General features: G+C 44.9%; 1 protein-coding gene across 3 annotated transcripts; it reads right to left on the reverse strand.

Annotated features, from left to right (window-relative positions):
* Positions 1–206: 206 nt before the first annotated feature.
* Brd2 (bromodomain containing 2) lies at positions 207–11,764 on the reverse strand. 3 transcript variants are annotated; one of them, XM_076858880.2, is made up of 13 exons: positions 11,602–11,764; positions 7,773–9,091; positions 6,080–6,383; positions 5,317–5,454; positions 4,688–4,826; positions 4,381–4,595; positions 3,899–4,273; positions 3,286–3,414; positions 2,854–3,105; positions 2,465–2,730; positions 1,511–1,815; positions 1,042–1,164; positions 207–946 (listed from the first exon to the last, which is right to left on the reverse strand). In XM_076858880.2, exons 2-13 carry the CDS (start codon positions 7,796–7,798, stop codon positions 810–812), a joined length of 2,409 nt encoding a protein of 802 aa, XP_076714995.1. In that variant the 5' UTR covers positions 7,799–9,091; positions 11,602–11,764; the 3' UTR covers positions 207–809. The 3 variants fall into 3 exon arrangements, with proteins under 3 accessions (XP_076714995.1, XP_076714994.1, XP_076714996.1); XM_076858879.1 differs by lacking the exon at positions 11,602–11,764 and adding an exon at positions 9,675–9,756; XM_076858881.1 differs by lacking the exons at positions 7,773–9,091; positions 11,602–11,764 and adding an exon at positions 5,734–5,825 and having other exon boundaries at positions 6,080–6,166.
* Positions 11,765–22,454: the final 10,690 nt, after the last annotated feature.

Here is a 22,454-nt window from a genome sequence, read left to right on the forward strand (position 1 = left end):
TGAAAATTTTAAGGGACAAAAAAAAAAAAAAACAGGCAGCAGGCTAAGTGTAACTCAATAGTAGAGTACTTGCCTAGCACTTCAAAGACCCTGGGTTTAGTGCCTGGCTCGGTTTAAAAAAAAAAAAAAAAAGAAAGAAAGAAACCAATCAGTCCTTTTCAAACCTACAAAAAACAAATATTACACGAAGATGACTCACTCAAAACTTGAATAATATTTTCTTTATTTACAAGTTAGAATCAAGAGACAAAGACAGTCCAGGGGACCAAATGGGGAGATGACTGAAACCCCCAGAGCCCCAAATGGAGCGGAAGGAAAAAGGGAAAACAGAGTAGAAAAAAAAGTCAACGTAAAAAAAGAGCTCCCCCTTCTTCCCTCCCCATGGAGGCCAAGGGGACCATGGCCATATCCCCCACAGCCTCACCTAGCTTAAAATAAATTAGAACAAACAACCTCAAAACGGCCCTTAGAAGTGAACAGGGCAGCTATGGCCTCAGGTAACATTGTGTCCAGGGGCTTTTGCCCACTCTCACCCTGTACCCTTGCCCCATCCCCATCATTCTGAACAGGGGGCTCTATGCCCAAGAGGTTACTCCCAAAGGGGCTGGGAATCCAATCTTATTTTTTTTGTCCATGTCCCTCCTTCAGTGAATGTTCCTGCATTCCTCCCCCCTGCAGAGCCAGCTCTCCTACAGAGGGGGGAGGGGAGGTGAGATGAAGAAGTGTCACAGCAAGGGGGAATGGGGTGGGGCAGGGTAGTTCAGGGGTCCGGTCCTGCGGAGCCTTCCTGCCCCATCTGGCCTGGCCCCTTAGCCTGAGTCCGAGTCACTGGTGTCTGAAGAGGAGGAAGATGAAGAGGAGGAGCTGGAATCTGAGCTGGAGCTGGAAGCACTGAGACGAGACACTGCTACTTGCTGTGCAGAGGTTGACTCAGTTTTCTCACTCGCTAAACAAAAAAGTTGAGAGTTAAGAGATAAATTTTTTTTCTGAAAACATGAAAACAAGTATAACACATTTACAGCAGTCTCCAAGTATTCTCACCTTTCTTGGGGGGCTTCTTGGTGGAATTGAGCTGTCCGCTGACATCTTGTAACCTCTTTTCCAGTTCCCGCTTTTTCTCCAAAGCTAGTTCCTCCTTTGTCTTTCCTACAGGTTTCTTAATGGCTGGGGGCGGAAGGATGGATAACAGAATTCACTAAGATTGCCTAGAGTTACTGGCCACATAAATTTCAGAGTTCCATTTTTTTAAAAAAATGTAGATAGACATAAAACACGTATTATTTTTATGTGGTGCTGATAATTGAACCAATGCCTCTACACATGCTAGGCAAATGCTCTACCAATTGAACTATAACCCCAGCCCTCCAAGTTCCATTCTTGAACATCAAGGAAGCAGCACAGCACATGCATCACATCATCTTCAAAACAAATTATTTCGAATACATTATATTGTGTACCACTACCTCTTTCTAAGCTGTCAGAACCACGATGGACTTCAGGTGATACTCACTATAGGGCTTCCGCGGTTTCTTTCGTAGGCAGGAGAGGACATAACGCTCAAGTTCTCTAAGTGTGGATGGTTTGAGTGTTTCAAAATCAATTTCAATCTCTTCTGGGTTTGAGTCCCGTAAAGAAGGCTCTCGGGCTTGGATTATATGTACAACTCGACCCAATTTCTCTCCAGGTAATTTGTTGATATCCAGGCTTAACTGTCGTTTCTCATCATAACTCATGGGCCTACTTTCTTCTTCCTCCTCTGAATCGTATCCAGTAGGCAGGGCAGGTGGAGCTGTCTTTGTGGCCTTTTTGGGTAGCCTATAGGCAAACAAAGCAAAACAAAAAACGCTGTCAACTACAAAAACTACCTCTCCAAACATAGTCCCACTGTTCAACCCAGAAATTTATTTCCTGCCTATATTTTTGCCATAAGGCAAAAAAGCCAAGTTAGAGGTAGGTTTACTAGGACACTGAGTTAAGAAAACTGAGCATTTTATTGACTTCTTATATCAATATTAAGTATTTATTTGGGGCTTTAAAGTATATTGGTACAAGTCCATCTTTTTGCTCCTTTAAAAGCACAACTAAAGCCATCGTGGAAAAACACAAAGTCTAGAATCATTTATTTACAAGAGTAAGCAAACTGGCAGAGAGGAACAAATCTAGCTAACCTGATTTGTCTAGAATCATTTATTTACAAGAGTAAGCAAACTGGCAGAGAGGAACAAATCTAGCTAACCTGATTTTTGTAAATCATGCGTCATAATTGTTTTCATATTGCCTACAGCTTTTTATGCACTACACATCTGAGTCAGTTACCCTGAGAGACCCCATGGTTCTTGAAGGATATTACCCTGATCAGTTATCACAAAATTTGCTGACCACCCTCACATTTAGAAAAAAAAAATTACCAGTGGAAGATAGCATAGAAACCAAACTAGTCTGCTTTGACCTTATTAGAACTCACTTGTTGGCACTTCCTCCAGAAGATCCAAAGCCAGGAGGGCCTAGTGTGGCAGCATTGCCACCTCCACTGCCACTAGCTTTCTTAGACTTCTTGGGCTGAGGAGGGCGGGGTGCCCGAGATCCCTTGTCATCTTCATCAACACCAGCTCGGCCGCGATGCTTCTCTGCCTTCCGTTTCTTCTTTTTCTCCTTTTTCTCTCTCTTTCTCTTAGGCTTAGATATTGGGCCCTGGGACAGGGCAGCAAGTTGTTCATGTACTGCCCGAAGCTATAGAGAAAGAAAAGTCAAGACATGAAGTGGGAAAAGTAAAATTGAGCGAAAAAAATAGGACCAAGACAGAGCATGAACCAAACTTTTACCCAGTTCAAAGACTGAAGAGTGACAATATACCTGTTCTTGTAGTTCTGCCAAGCGATGAGCCCTTTCTTCCTCTGAGTCTGAGCTTTCACTTTCTTCCTCTTCCTCCTCATCTTCCTCATCTTCTTCCTCCTCTTCCTCAGAGGAGCTCTCACTGCTACTTTCCTCACTGGAGGACTCTGAAGAGGATTTGGTCAGCCCAGGGGGCAAAGCAGTGGAGACTGGTAAAGGCCCTGGTTCCAGTGGTTCATCTGGCATCTTTGCATAACGAAACTCGAATACGTCCTAGGAAAAAAACAGACTCCAAATTATGCTGGTACAATGTTCTGGGCTATACCCAGTCATCTCGTCATATAATTTCAATTTGTGGCTATATGTCCTCTCATGTCAAGGACATACTGCACAAACTGATGCAATCTCCCTCCCATACCCATTTATCCTTTAAGCTTCAACTTCTACACTCACCTGCAGCTTTCGTGCCATGGCCACAACATCGTGGTCTGGGGGGTTGTACTTATAGCAGTTGGAGAACATAAGCCGCACGTCAGCAGCAAACTCCTGTGCGTCCCGATAATCACGGTTCTCCATCTTCCGCTGCAGAAGGAGGCAGCATCAGAAGCTGCACAGGCAGAGAGACTCACCTTTCCCTGCCAACCCCAGACAACACAAGAGGCCCCCTCTTGAGAGCACAGTGGGGATGTGCACATGGATCTGTGCCCTGAGGTTAAAGTTAGAAGTCAAAGGAATTTGGGTAGGTTGAAGAAATTATCTTAAGTCTAGAAAAAGAAATCATTTCTAAGTGATACAGGAGGTAACCCGACTGTTCTTCCACCCCTTAACTTCTCTGACCCAACCCTCCCATTAAATAGAACTGTGTATTAGGGTTGCTCTTTAAACAGAATACTCATCCTTACTGTAGGAAATGCAATTTCAAACTGCTTGACCTGCCCCTTTACAATTTTGTAAAACCAAAAATCAAAGACTGCTGTGTACCCATAAGGAGACATGAACATTATTTTATTGATCCCTAGATGCCAATCACTGCCTTAGCATCCCATCTGCCCCATGCAGTGGGTACCTTGACAGTGCTGAGGTCCATGGGGTGCTTAATGATGTCATGGTAGTCATGCAGGCCAAGAGCAGAAGCGTCCACTGGTTTATAGAAAGGCCAGGCATAGGCTGCATGCTTCTTAGAGAGCAACTCCTTCAAAATGCCATTGCAATGTTTTAACTGTTCTGACAATTTTCCTTTTTTAGAGCTCTGGTGTTGTTGCTGAGAGTCAGGCAAGTCTTTGCGTGGGGGCTTGATGGGGCGACCACTCTCTCTACGCATAGGGGGAAGCCGTGCTGCTTTAGGCTCAAGACTCCCAGGAGGGCTGGCTGGGGAACCAGGAGCCAGGATGGCTGTAGGTGTAGGGGTGGTAGTATCTGCTTTTCGTTTAACCCCTTTTTTCTGCAGAAAAAAATAAAAAATAAAAAACCAACAGACTATTACTCCAGGTCCACTTCATTCAAAACCTTTCCCTTCCCACTGTCCAAAACAGATACATTTATCTATACCTTGGCAAGGGGCTGAGCTGAGGGAGCTGCAGATACAGCAAGGAGCGGGGGTCCAGCAGAATGCAGAGACTTGAGAAGGGGAGAAGAAATGACCGATGGATGGGGAATGTTGAGGACAGTGGTAGGTATCTCAGGTGGTGGAGTATATAGGGCTGTGTGTGACACAGAAGAGACAGCAGGCACCTGATGGGCACTGGTAATACTGCCCTGGAGTGCTTAATAAAGAAAAACAAAGCAAAAACCGTTTAGTTTGTTTCTCTTTCCTGTCTCTTTAGGTCTCCATTCGCAAAACTCTCACTCTTCCCACCTGCCAACTTGGCCCCCTTCTTATGGCTGTTCTTAGGGATGGTCACCACAAGCTCTTGTTCGTCTTGAGGCATTGATGCCACCTTCTGTAGGAAGATCTTTTCCAGTGTCTGTGCCATCAGGACTATATCATCAGTGGGCTAGTGAAACAAAAAACAAATTTAGAAAGGTCCAAATGATAGCCAAAAAAAAAACAAAAAAAAACCATTTCTGTCAAATTCCCAGCCCCAGGGCATGACCACTCTCCTTAGGCACCTGTCATCAAATTCTGCAAATTACCACATTAGGCCAATAATGTTCCCTTTTCTTTCCTGTCTCTCAAAATACAAACTAATGAAAATACATGGTCCCTTAATGTTCACAAGCTTAAGAGAATGAGAACTGATGAGTAAAATAGATCCTGCTCTACTCAGGTCTCTGGAGCTTTCTGAGAAACAGGGCCACCATCCCCAAGTATGAAAGTGTTCTACTTAAATAACCTTAAACTATAGAGCTCTGAAGCCACATTACTGATAACTTTTGGACCATTATTAACTAGATACAGCTTCAATAACTAGAAGACAAAACGTTTCCATTTGGCTACAATAAATGTCCTCTTATCACCTGCTAAATGCACACAGAAAAACTTACCTTGTTGTAAATGTAACAGTTGGTGAACATGGTATTGAAATCCTGCATACATTCAGAAGCAGCCCAATAATAATTGTTTTCAAGTCTCCTCTTAATAGTACCCATGTCCATAGGCTGTTTTATAATTTTGTGATAATCCTAAAAAAAGAAATGGTACATCAGAGCCACTGAGAATTAAAATACCTATTCTCCCAGGGAAATCACCGACCGACCCACACACACACACATACACACCCTATGTATCAAAGGAATACAGTCCCCTAAACTGCGGCCCCAATTAAACTACAGGACCAAAAAAGAAGGGGGGGAGGATAGGGTGGGGAATAGGATCCTTAACCCACTTTGGGGGCCCCTACCGCCTTTCCCTAACCACCCACCTCCCACCCATTCTAGAAACTTCCCATCCTGTGACATTACCTCTGGGGTTGGCTATCCATGGGCTGCATGAGGGAAAGGAAGAAGCTAAGAATTTTGGCCACCGTGGTCCTCTCCCAACCCGGGGTGGGAATCTGTAAAATGGAGCCAGGGCACAAAAAGTTAAGGAAGGACACAGAGGGCACAATAAGAGATGCCAAGATAGAGATAGCAAGCGGTTGGAACAATCACAAAGGACCAAGAATTCAGAACTATGGTGGCTATCTGCCCTACAGAAAAGAATTGGGAACTCCCTAGGGGCCGCAGCACCTAGACTAGGCAACCCACCCCCACTCACACACATTCTTGCTCATTCCCATACCTCCCCCAACTCTATGTTCATACTCACCGGCAGACCCAGTTTGACAGCATCTACAGGCTGCCGAAATGGCCACGCAAACTGATGTTTCCACAGAGCTTTCATCACCACCTTGTGCAGGTATTGCAGCTGGTTGGTTACCCGTCCTGGTTTTTTGGGATTGGATACTTCAGGGGGTGGTGGGTTGGCAGGGGTTAGTTGCAAAGCTGGCACTGACGCCATTGTAGGGCTCTCAAATCCCTCATACAACAGAGAAGGCTTTCGAATCCTTTTTCCTGGAGCTGCTGCCTCTGGGCCCAACCCCAGTAACCCTGCATTCCCGTCCCCAGGGAGCCTGCAAAAATGGTAAATAACATTAGATGTGGAGATCTCATGGAATTCAAAGTGCAATTTGCACTATGTCACCAATAAATCCAAGCTCTGGACCTAGTGAGATGACTAAACTTGCAAGTGGTTCCAAATATGAACCAATATCAAAATCATCTGTAGATGCCCACCTCCCCCCTCCTTTTATTTTTAGTATAGCTAATCTAGATCCCACCTTCTGGAGTCTGGCAACCCATGCGCAATTAAAAATAAGAAAGAAAGCCCTATGGGGATGGCTCTTAAGCAAAAATGGGTGGAGTTGAAGACCAAGATTCCTCCTCACTAGGGGTTTGGTGGTTGCCATGGTGGTTGAGCCTGAGGGAAGACAGTGAAAAAGAGAGGAAATAAACTAGGAAGAAAAACTTCATAAAATGCTGAGGCACCCAAGAATCAATCCACCTGGGTAGAAGAAATGTTATTTTCATTAAGCTGAGTATTTAATAACAGAAAATGCACTAAAAGTCTTAACTTAAAAATTCAGACAAGGGAACATCTTGTGAGACCTCACAATTGGAGTTAACTGCCCTCCAGATTTGCAAATTACCTCCTCCAAGAATTCAAAAAACAGCCACCCAACAGCCAAGGTCACAACCTGATTGTGACAGCACACCTCCCAACACCCTGCTAGAAAACAGGGTCTAACAGTTCCCAATGTAGCATCTACTGCACATTAAAGACCAACAGTGGTCCTGTTACTCCTCCAGACCAGGTGTTTCCCACCACCTAAGATTTAAGACACTACTTAGAGACCTCATTGTTTACATCCGCAGCCCTGCAAAAGTCTTAGCTCCACCCTCCTGCCCTAAATCAAACACTCAACACCATCAAAAACCAGCCCCCTCCTTCCACTCACTGAAAGACAAGCAGGAATTTTATGACACCCTAGACAGTAGGATCCTCTCTATCCTAAAGTTGGGAATCCCCGCTGCCAAGTCCTGAAGCTCAGTCACCATGGCAACTACTGGCAGAGGTTGACCACAAACCCCCCAAACACCATGACAAACCAAAACTAGGCACCAGGCCCAATACCCTCAGGACCTGCTCGTCTACTTAAAACTACCCATTCCTACCCTTTCAGCCACCGAACTATCTCTAACTTGGTTAAGACCGGGCCATGGCTGTAGCTTATAAATTGACAACCTGCGCTCCCCCCACACGCAGCAACTGGGTCGCCGCCACCGTTCCAAAACCGTCGTCCAACCCCCTCCGCGAGCCCGAGTCAACAGCTGCGCCAAGAAGTGGCAACGCATAGCAACCGGCGCCGGGTGGTTCGGTACTGCCCCCCGAACACGGCGCCCACCACCCGTGCCGCCGCCCCACAACGACCCCTTCCCACGCGCGCTCTGGGGAGACGTACTTGTGGGGAGTCACGTTTTGCAGCATCTTGACCGCGGGGAACCAGCGCTGCCTTCAGCCGCGTAAAGTCCGGGTGGCCTCGGATCCCCTCACCGCCCGGTCCAGCATAACCCGGGAAGTGGGGGGGAGGCCGTTGCCCTTGGCCCTCCAGGCGACAATCTCCCCGCTGGGCCGGCACGAGCAGTCTCCTCCGCGCGGCCTCTCGCAGGACTCCCGGCAGCTTGGCGCGCTCCGCAGGCAGCGGACAGCAAGAAAATGGCGGCGGCCTCAGCAGAGACCGGCGTACGAGAAGGGGGGATAGACTCTCCAAAACCAAAGACAGTCCCCGATCCTAGACACCGTCGTCAATACAGCCCGCTGTTGGTTTGCAGGGGTCCCCTCTTCTTGTCGGGACCGTACGGGTTGGACAAGATCCCGTTTCGACCTCGGATGGAGGCGGATGAACACGAAAAGTGGTTTAGGAAGCCGCCGCCTCCATCTTTGAAATCCTCTTGAGGGCGGAGTAGAGGGGGTGGACAGACTCCGACAATTGGGCGGGGCCCGAAAAAGGGGAGCTTCAGGGGCTTCTATGGGGTCTGTACTGTCCGCCGGGACCGGTCATAGGCCGAGACGAAGGCCATTTCCAAACGGATGGACGTGGATTGTAATGGCGGCCCCCGACGAGTCAAAGGCTCTGTATCGGTAAGCAGAATCCTCCAGGTCGTTCTAGAGGCTGCTCCACTCCAGCGCGAAATGGCGCCGCCGAGCCCCGCGCCAGCCCTTTATATATAGGCGGGGAGGAGGAGCTTCGTTGCTCATGCGCGCCACCCTGCTCCAGAATTTCCCCACCCCCTCCGCGCGCGCTCGCTCGCTCACGCGCGTGAAGTAGCAAAGTAGAAGGAGGTGGATCCCATCTCCGCGGGAGCTTCTCCTATTGGTCTGTCGAAGGGATGACGTCACAAACTTCATTTCCAAGTCGTCAGTCACCAGGCAGAAGAGTGCCGCATAGACTCACAGGGAATAGGCAACCCGCCATATCTGAGCCGCTTGGTTGCGCTGTGGTTCGGCGATTCCAGGGAAACAGGGAGGTTGGAATAGGTGCAAGGGCCATCTCCCCACGGCCTCCAGTACCTTCTCCCCGCCTCCTCTTCCAACTGAGTTCTCCCAAGCACGAAGTAACTCCCGACTGCCAAGCTTGGGCTGGTAGTGCCATTCGTAGTTCTCCATTGGCCGAACGGGAGGGGTCGCGTGGGCGTAGCCAGGCGCGACTCGCCAGGGGTGTGGCTGCAGGACGCAGGGCGGAATGCTGTTCTTGGCAGGGAGGCCGCTGCAGTGAAGAATCTGAAATGAGGAAGAAAGACGCCATCTTAGAAGCCGCGGCCTATTCTCCTGTGGCGAACAACTAAAGGCGCCTGAACGTTAACAGCGAAGGGGTCTAACGTTCCTCTTTTCTACGACCTAAAATACGGCTTGCTAAGAGTCTTAAAATCCTCCCTTCCCTCCCCCAGACCAAATAATCGAAAGCAAAGGCAAAATACTTCTCCTCTCTGCAAACACCCAAATACTATGAACAAGGCCACCAAACCCAAAACTTTCACGCCCAAGCACTTCTCCAATCCCAGCCCACTCGTCCCTTCACTAGCAATACAAATACCTGCCTACAAAAACCAACAGCCCTAAAGCGGGAACAAAATCTCCAAACCCATCCATCCTGTAATACCCTTCTACCCGAACTCATTCCGGCGTCTGGCTCAGTACAGAAAAACACAAGTCCCACAAGGGGCGAAATGGGGGAGGGACCCTCCCCTCTCCAGGCGAGCTCAGACCTTTCCCCGTGCTTCCCGCCCCTCGCCCGGGCAGTCCCGCACCGCCCTCCTGGGGTCCCTTCGCACGCGGGGGCCAAAGAACGCCCCCATCCCCCCACCAGGGTCCGGAGTCCTCCCCACGGAGCTGCTCGTCCATCGGTCAGCGCCAGGGAGGAGGGCGAGCAGAGGAGGCGGCGGCTGTAGCTCAGACTAGCCCTCCCCCTCCTTCTCTCCCCTCCTCCCCTCCCCCCGGGCCGTCCGCCTCCGAGGAGGGGCAGGAGCCATTTTGGGAGCTCAGTTTCGCCCCCTCCCCCTAACTCCCTCTTAAGTCTTCCTCACAATTTGATTATCTGAATAGGCTTACAGACCACGTATGAATAAAGAACCGGAGTCCAAGGCCAGGATCTCTGAAGCACCTCTAGAGGAGGTACCCCTACCGTAGAATAAAAGGATTTCCCCCACCACAGAATAGCTGCGCTTTGACACCCCCAAGGAAAATAGGTTTGTGTGCACGTCCAGGCAAGAAAATTAATGTAGGGCAACGAATATAAGGAAAGCTCCCTCCACCCCTGGAAGGGCTAGTCAGGGCCTCCTAGGTCCTTGAGCTGCAATCATGCCACCCTCCATCTGCAGTATCCCTTGTGCTCCAACCTCGCACACTGCACCTAACATGGCCGCCAGCCTCCGGTCTTCAGGACCACCCGAGGAGGACAGACCCCCCGGAGGGAAGTGCGCGTAGGGAAAGGAGAGTCCCCCGGCGCCCCACCCCCAGCCCACCTGGGATCCGGTCCTGGCCCCCCAAAGTACATGCAGCCCCGCCCGGGTGGCTGCAGCAGGGAGGGCAATGACACAGCAACTTTGCAAAGGCCTTCTCCCCTCCCCCTAGTGGCCCAGCCTCCCAAATCTGCTTTTCTCCGCCCGGGGCTTTGCAGGTCAGGACACAGGCCCATCAGGGGGCCGGCCAGGGCAGAAAAAATTGGGGCGGCAGAGAGATACTGGGCTTTAGAAAGGGAAAGGGTGGCCAGAATTTTAACTCTCATTTCCCAGCATTCCGGAAAATCACTGCTCCCCAATCTCTCCTAATCCTCCCTTCCCCCACATGAGTCACAGGGGAGGCTACTGCTACTCAGTAATCTGGAAAAGTAACTCTTCCCCTCCTTTCCGTTCCCTCCCCCGCAGTACACAAGGAGAGAGCTGTTCAGGACTGGGGGAGGGGATGAAAGACGCAATAGACGAGGCCACCCCGGAGAAACCCGAAACCTAGGAACTCATTCCAGGCTCTGAGCTTTCCCGCTGTCTCAGGCCACACTTTTTACTAGGACCCACTTTGGGCCTGGGTTCTGTTCCCCAAGTAGACCCCAAGCTTTCGGTTTGTAACCTTCCTCCGACCCCTAGTAGACAAGTGCTCAAGTAGCTCTTAGAGGGGCAACGAAGGTTTGGGCACAGGGCCCCCACAGGCCGTGTCCATGCGAATGCACACAAATTCGATAACAGACAAGTCTGAGCTCCAGCATGCCATGTGGTGACTGCGAGCTTCCTACCCTTGACACAAAGGGAGCACAAAAATGCTCCGAGCAGAGTCTCTAGGGAAAAGTGAGTTGGCGCCTGCGAAAAACCTCATTTTACAGCCTGAATTGACAACACTAAAGCATTTACATCCATGATTAGGAATTACAGCCATCATTCTCATTCTTCAGCCTACCAGATTACCCCCTCAGCCGCCAAGAAGGATCCCTTCTCACCTGGCTGCAGGCTCCTGTACCCCCAGGGGACGAATGGGGGGGCACGCCGCCCCCTCTTCCCCTTTGCCCTCCAACTGGTATGGAGACAGGAGGTTGGCCATTCCCTCCCCCATTACAGTGGCCCTCTCCTGCTGGTCCCCCTCCACACTCCCATTGGCTGTGAAGTATTTGAAGGACAAATCCCACTCAGGTTCTTTTTGAACCCCAAGAATTCCACACACACCCCGGCTTCTTCACCGTATAGGTTTAAGTCACTGGCATCTAAATGACTAACATCATCCCCGCCCCAAGTGCCCCTTCTCACCTGGATGGTGGAGCCTTCCGGGGGGGCTCCAATGTCGCCCTCGGCTTGGTGCGGGGGGAGGATGTAATCCGGGGTGTCAACCCCCCCGGAAACCGAAGCAGTGTTGGGGGAGGGGGCGTAGCCCCCAGCCCCTCCCTTCCCGAGCGGGTTGGGGGATGGGGAGAGCATCCGGGCCGCGCGGCCACGTAAGCAGCACTCGGATTGGCTGATCGGAGTCACGTGCCCGCTGCTCCCCCCCCCACCGCCACGAGGGCCAGTTTTCCGAACGTTCCTGGGGGTCGTTTTGAGGGGGCCTCGGGGCCGCAAGGCCTAGGCCTGTCTCCCGACACCCAGAGCGCGCTAATGCTGCTGCTTCTTCATATCTCCCGCGTCCTATCCCGCTGTCGTCGACCTTGTCCCCCCCACTCGCCTCTCTGTACGGGTTCAGCATGGCTGCCGCAGCCCCGAAACGTGCACAGCGCAGGCGCATGGGCGCGACCATACCGGGGGGTGGGGTGCCCGGGGCCGCGAGGAGGGCGGCAGTGCGCAGGCGTCTCAGCCCAACCGCAGCTCCCGCCGCGGGCCACGGAGCGCGCGGTGTGTGGGGGGCGGAAATTGGTGCGCGGACCTCCAACCTGGGCCACCCTTCCCCCACTACGGAGGCTTTGCGCGACAGCTAGGGACGGCGCGAGTCAGTTCCTTCTGGCCTAGTGTAAGGTGCGGCTTGGTTTGACCTGGCCAGAGTTCACGGAAAGCACACGGCGCCTAGTTGCTGTCCGTGAAGTAGAATAGAGACTGGCTGGAGAGGTGAGGGTTTGCAGGGTGGGGCCCCGGGTGGGGCCCCTCCCTTGGTGTAGTGTAGTTGCGGAATGGAGAGAAAGCTGATCACCCGGGTGGTGCCAGCAACGGGGATAAGGTGTGCCCTCAAGTGTGTTTAGGCCGTTTTACAACTTATGCTGTTCCCAGAACATATCCTAGACGACTTTGCTTCGATGATGAGACCTGCAAGTTCGTGGACTCCCCTGCCTTCTACAAAGTTTGCCAACTGATCACTCTTCCTTATATACAGATCCTGTGGTCGACCATTTAAGTTAAAATTCCCTATTCAAGAGCCTGGCGCGATGCCGCACTCCTGTAATCCCAGCGGCTTGGGAGCCTGAGGCAGGAGGATCACAAGTTCAAAGCCAGCCTGGGCTAAACAACTTAGGTCCTAAACAACTTAGCAAGACCCTGTCTCAAAATAAAATAGGAAAAAGAAGAAGAAAAAAAAAATAGTAAAAGGGCCGCGATGTGGCTCAGTGGTTAAACACCCCTGATTCAATCCCTGGTACAAACAATACAATTCAGGAATTCCTGAGTCTTTGCTTTCTCTTAATCTTGGATCAATCCCATAAAATTTTAGGGATTAGTAACAAAATGATTACATTGCTACCAAGGCAATGTTTTAATTCGTTTGTAGCCTATTATGACTCTTCATCCCTCAGAGTGAAGTCTAGGTGTTCACTCTACAACCTCTTTTTTTTTTTTTTTTTTTTTTAAAAAGAGAGAGTGTGAGAGAGAGAGAGAGAGAGAGAGAGAGTTTTTTGATATTTTATTTTTTAGTTATCGGCGGACACAACATCTTTATTTGTACGTGGTGCTGAGAATCGAACCCGGGCTGCACGCATGCCAGGCGAGCAAGCCCCCACTTGAGCCACATCCCCAGCCCACTCTACAACCTCTTAATCTCCTGTCCCCGCAGACAGATAGCCCCTTTAATAACAGAAAGACCAACTACCTTCCCCAGTAAACTGCCAGTGTGTATTGCTTTCCCATTTCTTTAGAAGGTCTTCCCTGTTTGAGGAAGTACTTTATATTTGACCTGGTCAACTTTATGTTACCCTGAGGCCATCCTCCATTCTCCACCCTTTGTAATTTTTAATTTATCTTTCTTGGGTTCCTATTTTTTAAAAAAAGGAAACAACTCTCTCAGTATTGTACCTCCTCAGTAGACTCATTTTTATCTCAGCTCCTTTGAGCAACTGTCTGAATTTTCTATCTCTTCCTTTTCCTCCCTCCCTTCCTACTTCTCATCTCTGCCCTTCAACTCATGTTTGTCAGACTTCCACCAGAAAACTGTTCTGGCAAATGTCACCAAGGACCTCCTAATTGGCAAAGTCAGAAAGCACTTTTCAGTTTTCACCTTATTTGACCTCTCTAGAGCATTTGGCAATTATTTGATCATGCTTCCTTCCTGACATTCTCTATACTGTTGATTTCTGTGACCAGTTTCACCAGTTTCCTTTCCTACCTGTCTCCCTGCTCTCCTTTCTGGATTAACTTAGCCCCATCCTATGTGTTGATGTTTTCCAGGATTGTACTGTTGCTTCTACTTTTGTTCATATTATCTAGGTTGTATTGCTCAAGGGTTCAAAGTCTTTCAAATCTGTATCTTCAATTCAGACAGCTCTTCTGAGCTAAACTTCCACCAAATATTCCTACTTGGATTGCTCTTAGACACTTAAGCATGTTCAAAATTGGTTCAATCTGTCTGTTCTCTGGATCCGCTCTTCCTGTGTAACCCTGAGTGATGGTAGGTATTCAGTTACAAAGCTTAGAATCTGACAGTCGCTCCTTGTTTCTTTTCTCACAAATTTATATCCATCAGACTCTTATAATTTTGCCTCTTAAATATCCATTGAGTCAAACTTGTGCCTCAATTTTATCACCTGGGCTAGGTCCACAGTTTCCTGAGTGAGGTCCTTATCTTTAGAGTTGCACTAATACAGTAGTCACAAGCCACATGTGGCTATTTGAATTTAATATTAATTATAGTGTTGAATTTAGTTCTTCAGTGCCCTGGCCACATTTCAGTTTCTCAGAGGTACCTGTTGAGAACACACACGCACAAGGTCTCAATATGTTCTTGTTTCGGACAGCTTTCGGCCTTATCTGCTATCTCTTCTTACTAATTATGTTGCAGCCATATTGATCTTCCCTCATTTTCTTGAAGGAATTGGTCCATTTCCTGCGTCAGGACTTCACCCATGCTGTTCCCTCTGGTGAAGATTCTGCTTCCCACTCAACCTGACTAATGCCTACTTACTCTTCAGATTGTATTTCAATATCAGTGGTTTCTCCATTCCATATAGGATAGCACAGAATACAACATTTCTGGCATTGAAGAAAGGTCTTTTGGACAGTGCTACTCTAGGTTTTCTTCTTGGCCTCTGACCACCATACTGCCAGGAGTGAGCTTTCCACAATACAGTTCTGACCATATATTATTTTTTAAACACTATTTCTTGTTGCTTGCAAGATAAAGTCCAAATTCTTGTGCTTGGCAGAAAGGTCTGCCTACCTCTCCACCCTCATATCTAGCCACTTCCTCTTGGGCCCTATGCTGTAGCCACATTGAACTGTTTCCCAAACACACTATTTTATTTCATGCCTCCGTGTTTTTTGCTTCAACCCACTCTGCATGGATAGGTGTTTCCCTTGTCAGTCTAAACCCAAATTTGGGCTGGAGGCGTGGCCTAGTGGTAGAGCACTTGGCCACATAAGGCCCTGGAGTCAATCTCCAGCACCCCCCGCCACACACACACACACACACAAAGTCAATGCTTGCCTAATTGCTCATTCCTTAGTATCCTTTTCTTTTATGGTAGTACCTTTTACAGTGAATGACACTTATGTGATAACATGTTTTTCTTCACTACTAGACTTTGATCTGGAGAGCAAGGTTATGTTGTCTTTCTTTCTTCTTTCCTTCCTTCCTTCCTTCCCTCCCTTCCTCCCTCCCTCCCTCTCTTTCTTTCTTTCTTTCTTTCTTATACCCACAGTATCTGACCAACAATAAAGTGCTCACAAATTGAGCAAATGTTGAAGGGAATTGCTTAAGTGAGTGTGTGACTTAGGTAAAATTACAATGCATATGTACTTGTGGCACCCTGTATAATAATGGGGAATAATCAGACAATATTGCTTTCAGGTATACATTTGCAACATTGGAATGGTGTGAGGGAAGAGAAGCAGAACAGCACAATTTATTTTCACAGAGAGCAATGCAGTCCAATATGGCCATAATATAAGCTACAAGAAGTAGAGTAGAAGAAAACTAGAAGTTAAATTTGTTTATAGAGTCCATATTATCCAGAGTTTCCATTGCTGTTAAGTATGGACCTGCTAGGGAGCCATGAAAGTTTTTGAGCAATAACTTCATCAGGATTATGTCATTAGATAGGGACATTGTCTTCCAATGGCTAGCATTATACATGTTAATAAACATTAAATAAAACTGTCAGGAATTGGAAGGAGATGCATTTGGTGGTAGCTAATATTTGTTGAGTACTTAAAATATTTCAGGCACTGTTATAATTGCTTTTCACATACATGTTTTTAAATCCTTATTGTCCTATAAAGTAGATACTATTATTATCACTCCCATTTTTCAAATGAAACAATTAAGGCAAGAAATTTTAAATCATTTACCCGAGGTCACACTTCTGGTAACTAGCAAAGCTGGGATTTGAACTCAGGCAGTAAACTTTTTCATGTCCTCCAGCTTTTTACAATTTGTGATTGCCAAATAAACTTTTCCTCCTCTAAAATTGTTGTCAGGTCTTTTACTCACAGAGGTAAAAAAGCTCACTAACATACTTTTTTCTTGGTTCTACTTCCTATTCTTGTTCCCTGTATAAGGATCTAACACAGTGCTAATCCTTGCCTCTAACCTAAATTGTTTTATAATTCCTTCCTTATAAATCTTACCAACCTTTATATCTGGTTCAAACACCACCTCAAAGATGACTTTCAAATATCTAATTTTTTTTTTTCCTCCAACTTCAATCCTGGCTCTGAACCTCCCTGCTGTTCCTTGTAATTTGAATAACACACTATTCAGAGGCAGACTGCCTGGGTCCTCCAGCTACACACTACTTGCCTATAGGTACCACCCCATTAATCCATTGAAGTGGATTAATGCACTGATTAGGTTAAGGCTCTCACAACTCAATTATTTCACCTTTAAACTTTCTTGCATTGTCTCATAATCAGCTTTTGGGGACCATTGTATCTAAACCATAACATCATCCAACCAGGAGGAAAAACATCAACATAGCATAAGGAAACCAGAACAAGAGAGAGTTCCAGTGAAGTTCAGTTATTTATTGAATGAATGATTAAATCCAAAGTTCTTTGACTTTTCTGTGCCATGTACATGTTTTTGACATTTTGGGGAAGACTTTGGGCCTTATCTGGCAATATTTGTAAGTGTATAAAATACAATTACCAAATTATTTAGATAAACATGTGATAATCTAGTAGTGTTTTTCTGCATTGATACAATATAGTGTTCCTTTAATAATATGATTTATTATGAAGTGGAAATATTGCGAGATGTTTATAATCACTGTAATATAATATGAAAATGTTAATTGATGTTGATTTCTACTGATGACAGTGTTACAGATACTATTTGTATTAAAAAGTTTTATTTTGTATATACATTCATAAAATAAAATTCCAATTAGATTTTATTGAAAATAAAGATGACTTTTAAAAATTCCTTCCAAGTTTATAGACCTCTAAATTCTGTGGCAGTAGACTACAAATTAAAAGACCCTGTACTGATTGAGGAAGTGAGACCTTCCTCACTAGGTATAAGGGAATGAAGAAAAAGGAAAAACTCACTGGGTTGGTGCTATGGTTTGAAGGTCCCCAAAATTGCTGTTGAAGTTTAATCCCCACAGTCATGTGAAGGCTCTGTGACCACTCTGGATATTCTCAGGAATAGACTGATTCATGGATTAACAAATAATCATGGGAGCATTGTTATAGAAGAAATCATTTTCTGGCTATCTTGCTATGTCTCACTATGTGGTACCCACCACTGAGTCACCACCCAGCAGGAAGCCCTTGCCAGATGCTGAGCAGATGCTGATATCATGTTCTTTGACTTCCCAATCTCTGAAACTCTGAGCTAAGTAAATCTCCACTAATTAATCAGTCTTGGGTGTTCCATTATAGCAACAGAAAACGTATTAAGACAGTATGATTGGTCAATCATATATCTTCTGAGAAGTGTCTGTTCTCCTTAACCCATTTATTGATTGGGTTGTTCGTTTTATTGGTGTTAAGTTTTTTTTAGTTTTTTAGGTATCCTGGAGATTAGTGCTCTGTCTGACATGCATGTGGCCAAAATTTGCTCTCCAAATGTAAAGGCTCTCTCTTCACCTCATTGATATTTCTTTTACTGAGAAGAAGCTTTCTTGTTTGAATCCATCACATTTGTTAATTCCTGATTTTATTTCTTGCGCTTTAGGAGTCATGTTAAGGAATTCAGGGCCTAATCCAACATGATGAAGCTTTGGGTCTACTTTTTCCTCTATTAGATGCAGGGTCTCTGGTTGAATTCCTAGATCCTTGATCCATTTTGAGTTAAGTTTTGTGTGTGGTGAGAGATAAGGGTTTAATTTCATTTTGCTGCAGATGGATTTCTAGTTCTCCCAGCCTTTTGTTAAAGACACTGTCTTTTCTCCAATGTATGTTTTTGGCTTCTTTGTCTAGTATGAGATAACTGTATGTGGTTTGTCTCTGTGTTTTCTATTCTATACCATTAGTCAATATGTCTATTTTGGTGCCAATACCATGCCATTTTGTTACTATAGCTTTGTAGTATAGTTTAAGGTCTGGTATTATGATGCCTCTTGCCTCATTCTTCTTGCTAAAGATTATTTGGCAATTCTGGGTCTCTTATTTTTCCAAATGAATTTCATGATTGCTTTTTCTATTTCTATAACGTACTACTTTGCGATTTTAATTGGAATCACATTGAATCTGTATAGTGCTTTGGGTAGTATGGCCATTTTGACAATATTAATTTGCCTATCCAAGAGCACAGGATATCTTTCCATCTTCTAAGGTCTTCTTTAATTTCTTTCTTTAGTGTTCTGTTTACAAACAACAATGAGTAAACATTACTGGTGGGACTACAAATTGGTGCAACCACTCTGGAAAGTAGTATGGAGATTCCTTAGAAAATTTGGAATGGAACCACCACTTGACCCAGCTATCCCACTCCTTGGTCTGTACCCAAAAGGACTTAAAATCAGCATACTATAGCAATGCAGACACATCAATATTTATAGGGACACATTCACAATAGCTAAACTGTGGAACCAACATAGATGCCCATCAACAGATGATTGGATAAAAAAACTGTGGTATATATACACAATGGACTATCACCCAGCATTAAAAGAGAATAAAATTATGGCATTTGCAGGTAAATGGATGAGTTGGAGAATATTATGCTAAGTGAAATAAGTCAATTCCAAAAAACCAAAGACCAAATATTCTCTTTGATATAGTGGATGCTGATCCATAATAGGGGGGGCATGGGAAAAATTGAGGAACTTTGGCAAAGGGGAGAGAGGGGAAGGGAAGGGGTATGGGAATAGGAAAGATGGTGGAATAAGATGGACATTATTAACCTAGGTACATGTATGACTGCACATATGGTGCAATGCTACATTGTGTACAGAGAAATAAAAAAGTTTGTGCTGCAATTTTGTACAATGAATCAAAATGTATTCTGCTGTCATATATACCCAATTTTTAAAAAAGTGATTTAGACTGAAAGGAGTGAATTAAGGTTTTAAAGAAGGGAACTGAGGGCTACCTTTGTAGAAAGACTTATTTATAGGAAGATTTATTTGTAGGATTTATCTTTTATTTGGTAACTATGGAATGATTTTGAAGAGACTAGAGGTAGGTCAGTTAGGAACCTAGCACAATTCACACATGGGATGAGAAAGAATAAAGTAGGCACAGAATCAAAACTAATTGCATTTAGAAGAGAACCCACATTTCTCACTGTGGTGCCCAAGATCTCAATGTGCTCTTGTTTCTGACAACTTTTGGCTTTGTCTGCTATCTCTTCTTACTGCAATTGTGTTGTAGCCACATTGATCTTCCCTCATTTTCTTGAAGGAATTGGTCCATTTCCTGCTTCAGGACCACACACATGCTGCTCCCTCTGCTGAAGATTCTGCTTTCCATTCTTTACCTGGCTACCCTTCAGATCTCATTTCAATATCAGTGGTTTCCTCATTCCACTTATTTGCTCTTATAGATCTCAGTTCTCTTTCTTTATACCTTTCACAATTTACTTTTGCAAATGTGTACATTTACTTGTTTAATATCTTTATTTACATTAGACTGTAAGTCTGATAATTGCAGATATATATATATATATATATATATATATATATATATATATATATATATATATATATAATATACAACATGCAGCTGGGCCAATAATAAATGCTTGCTAAATAAATAAATTAAACTTTTGGAGTTACAGTTTTCTTGTTTATATATTGAAGACAATAAATTCCAGAGTGGTGGTGAGGGTTGCTACATCATAATAATGCAGCTAAAGGGCTGAAGATGTGGCTCAAGTGGTAGCACACTCCGCTGGCATCCATGCAGCCTGGGTTCGATCCTCAGCACCACATACAAAGATGTTGTGTCCGCCGAAAACTAAAAAAATAAATATTAAAAATTCTCTCTCTCTCTTTAAAAAAATAATGTAGCTAAAAATAATGAATGAATATGGAATATAGAGAGATAACACTGAATTTGGAATAAGAGTAAATGTGAGAGCTGGGTCGTTAGGTTTGTCCTCTGAAGTAGGAGGTGCCAGAGAGTGGGAAGAATGTAGTATTTGATAAGGAGTTTTCGAAGGCCCTGGAGTGAAATAGGAAGGGAGGTGGATGCATAGCAAATGCAATGCAAGTGAAGGTGTTTGTAGAGTGGCCAGTAGACATGCCTGAGAAGATTGACAATTGAAACACCTGTGTTAGAAGGGATGATCTATTGCTATCTAATAGTTGAAGATTTTTCTAGTCTTAGTTTCAACATCTCCAGTGATTGGTAGTCTATTCATCAAATGAGGAGTCACTTGTTGGTGGATGCTGTGGTTTGAATGTGTTTTGTTTCCTTGAACTCATGTGGGAGCTTAACCCCCCAAATCACATGGTAATGGTATTAAGAGGATGAAAAAAATCTAATTATGTTGTTTAGAAGTAGACTCTTTGGGAAGTGATTGTGATTGACTGAGTTCATTAAGATGGAGCCCCCACAATTAAATCTTGGTGGCTTTATAAGAAGAGGGAGAGAGAACCAAGAGAGGTACAGACAGACACATGTGCTCCCTCTCTCTTGCCATGTAATGCCACGTGCCACCTTAGGACTCTGCTTGTGAGAAGATATCTGCCACAAAGTGATGCAACCAATGTAGATCTTCACCAGAGCCTACATCAAACTATTTAGACTTTCAGCCTCCCAAAATAAAGCTAGCCTACTTCTGTTTTTTGTTTGTTTGGTATATTAGTAAAAAAAAAATTGACTAACAGTGGACCTATTTGGTCAACTAGCAATATAAAGAAAGAATAGGACACCAACTTCTAATGATCTTGCAGTGAAGGTGAGATGAAGCAGATGTAAAAATAGAAGAGAATAATACAATATAAATGATAATAGTAACCATAGGGTGTTGTGGAAACATACTGAAGAATGGAAACATAATTATCTCAACTCTGGATTTCAAGAAGGCTGCCTGAGGAAGGTGAGATTTCATCTCAAAGGACATATAGTGTCCTGATTATTAGGTCATGCTAAGGAAAGCATATTATGGAAAATCATTAAAAGTTTTCATGCTTATTAACTATAGTAAGATAAAATATGCATTATAAATAGATCCCTCTGACTGGGTATAGTGGTGCATGCCTGCACTATCAGCTACTTAAGTGGCTGAGACTGGGAAAATCTTTAGTTTCAAAGCCAGCCTGGGCAAAATAGAGAGATCCTGTCTCAAAAATTGCTCTTTGCAGCACTGTGAAAAATTGGAGACAGACCAATTATAAGAAAGTTGCAATAATCCAGGAAAACAAACATATCAATGAAAGACTGAGCTGGTGGGAATGGAAAGAAGAGGGACTAATTCAAAAGATATAAAAAAGGTAGAGTTGTTAGGACTTGGTGACCAATTGGATGGGAAGGTTTGAAGAAGATGGACCTGTTGAGGATGCCTCCCACATTTGTAGCTTGGGGGATTGAATGGACAATCATGTTATTTGCTGAAGTCTTAACCACAGGATTTGGAAAATGTTGGGAAGGGAAAGTAAATCTTGAACTTGAAGGTAAATCTTGAATCTTTGTAAATTTTGAACTGGAGATACATTCAGGGTAATTATTCCTAAACTGAATTAGAATTCATTGTTGAACTATCAACAGGAATTTATGAGATATAATATAAAACAGAAAACCCACTTGTGTTAAAACCACAGCTTGAAAACCATAAGACAAAGACACTGCTTTTCATTTGAAACTTCTTTCTCAAGACATTTTCAAGATAATTGGGAAGATGATCAGACTGGGTTAAATGAAGTTAAGCAATTGCTTTTGATTTTGTTGGTTGGGGTGATGGTGTTATATTAAAGAAAGTTAACTATTATATCTATGTTTTAGTCATCAATCCAAATTTGTAATTCAAATACAATTTGGATTCAAATATAATTTAACTATGTGGTGAGAAGTGTGGCAAATCAGAGATCACCAAGCAGATGACACACATCACCTGAGCAATTAGTTGGGAAATGCAGAGCATTAATACACAGATTTAATCTCACCTGTATATCTCAAATGATCTCATACAGTTGTCTGAGATGCCATCTGTTGAAGATAGCTGTACTAAGGTGGTTGCTCGGTTCATGATGATTCTCCCTTCTCCAAAAACAGCTGTAATACATAGAGGTGACATTGTGCTTGGCCACAGCTGATAAGTCCAGTGGCACATACCTAATATAAGCTGAGCCCATCAAATTGTC

Source organism: Callospermophilus lateralis, chromosome 6 (assembly GCF_048772815.1).
Source record: "Callospermophilus lateralis isolate mCalLat2 chromosome 6, mCalLat2.hap1, whole genome shotgun sequence".
NCBI lineage: Eukaryota > Metazoa > Chordata > Mammalia > Rodentia > Sciuridae > Callospermophilus > Callospermophilus lateralis.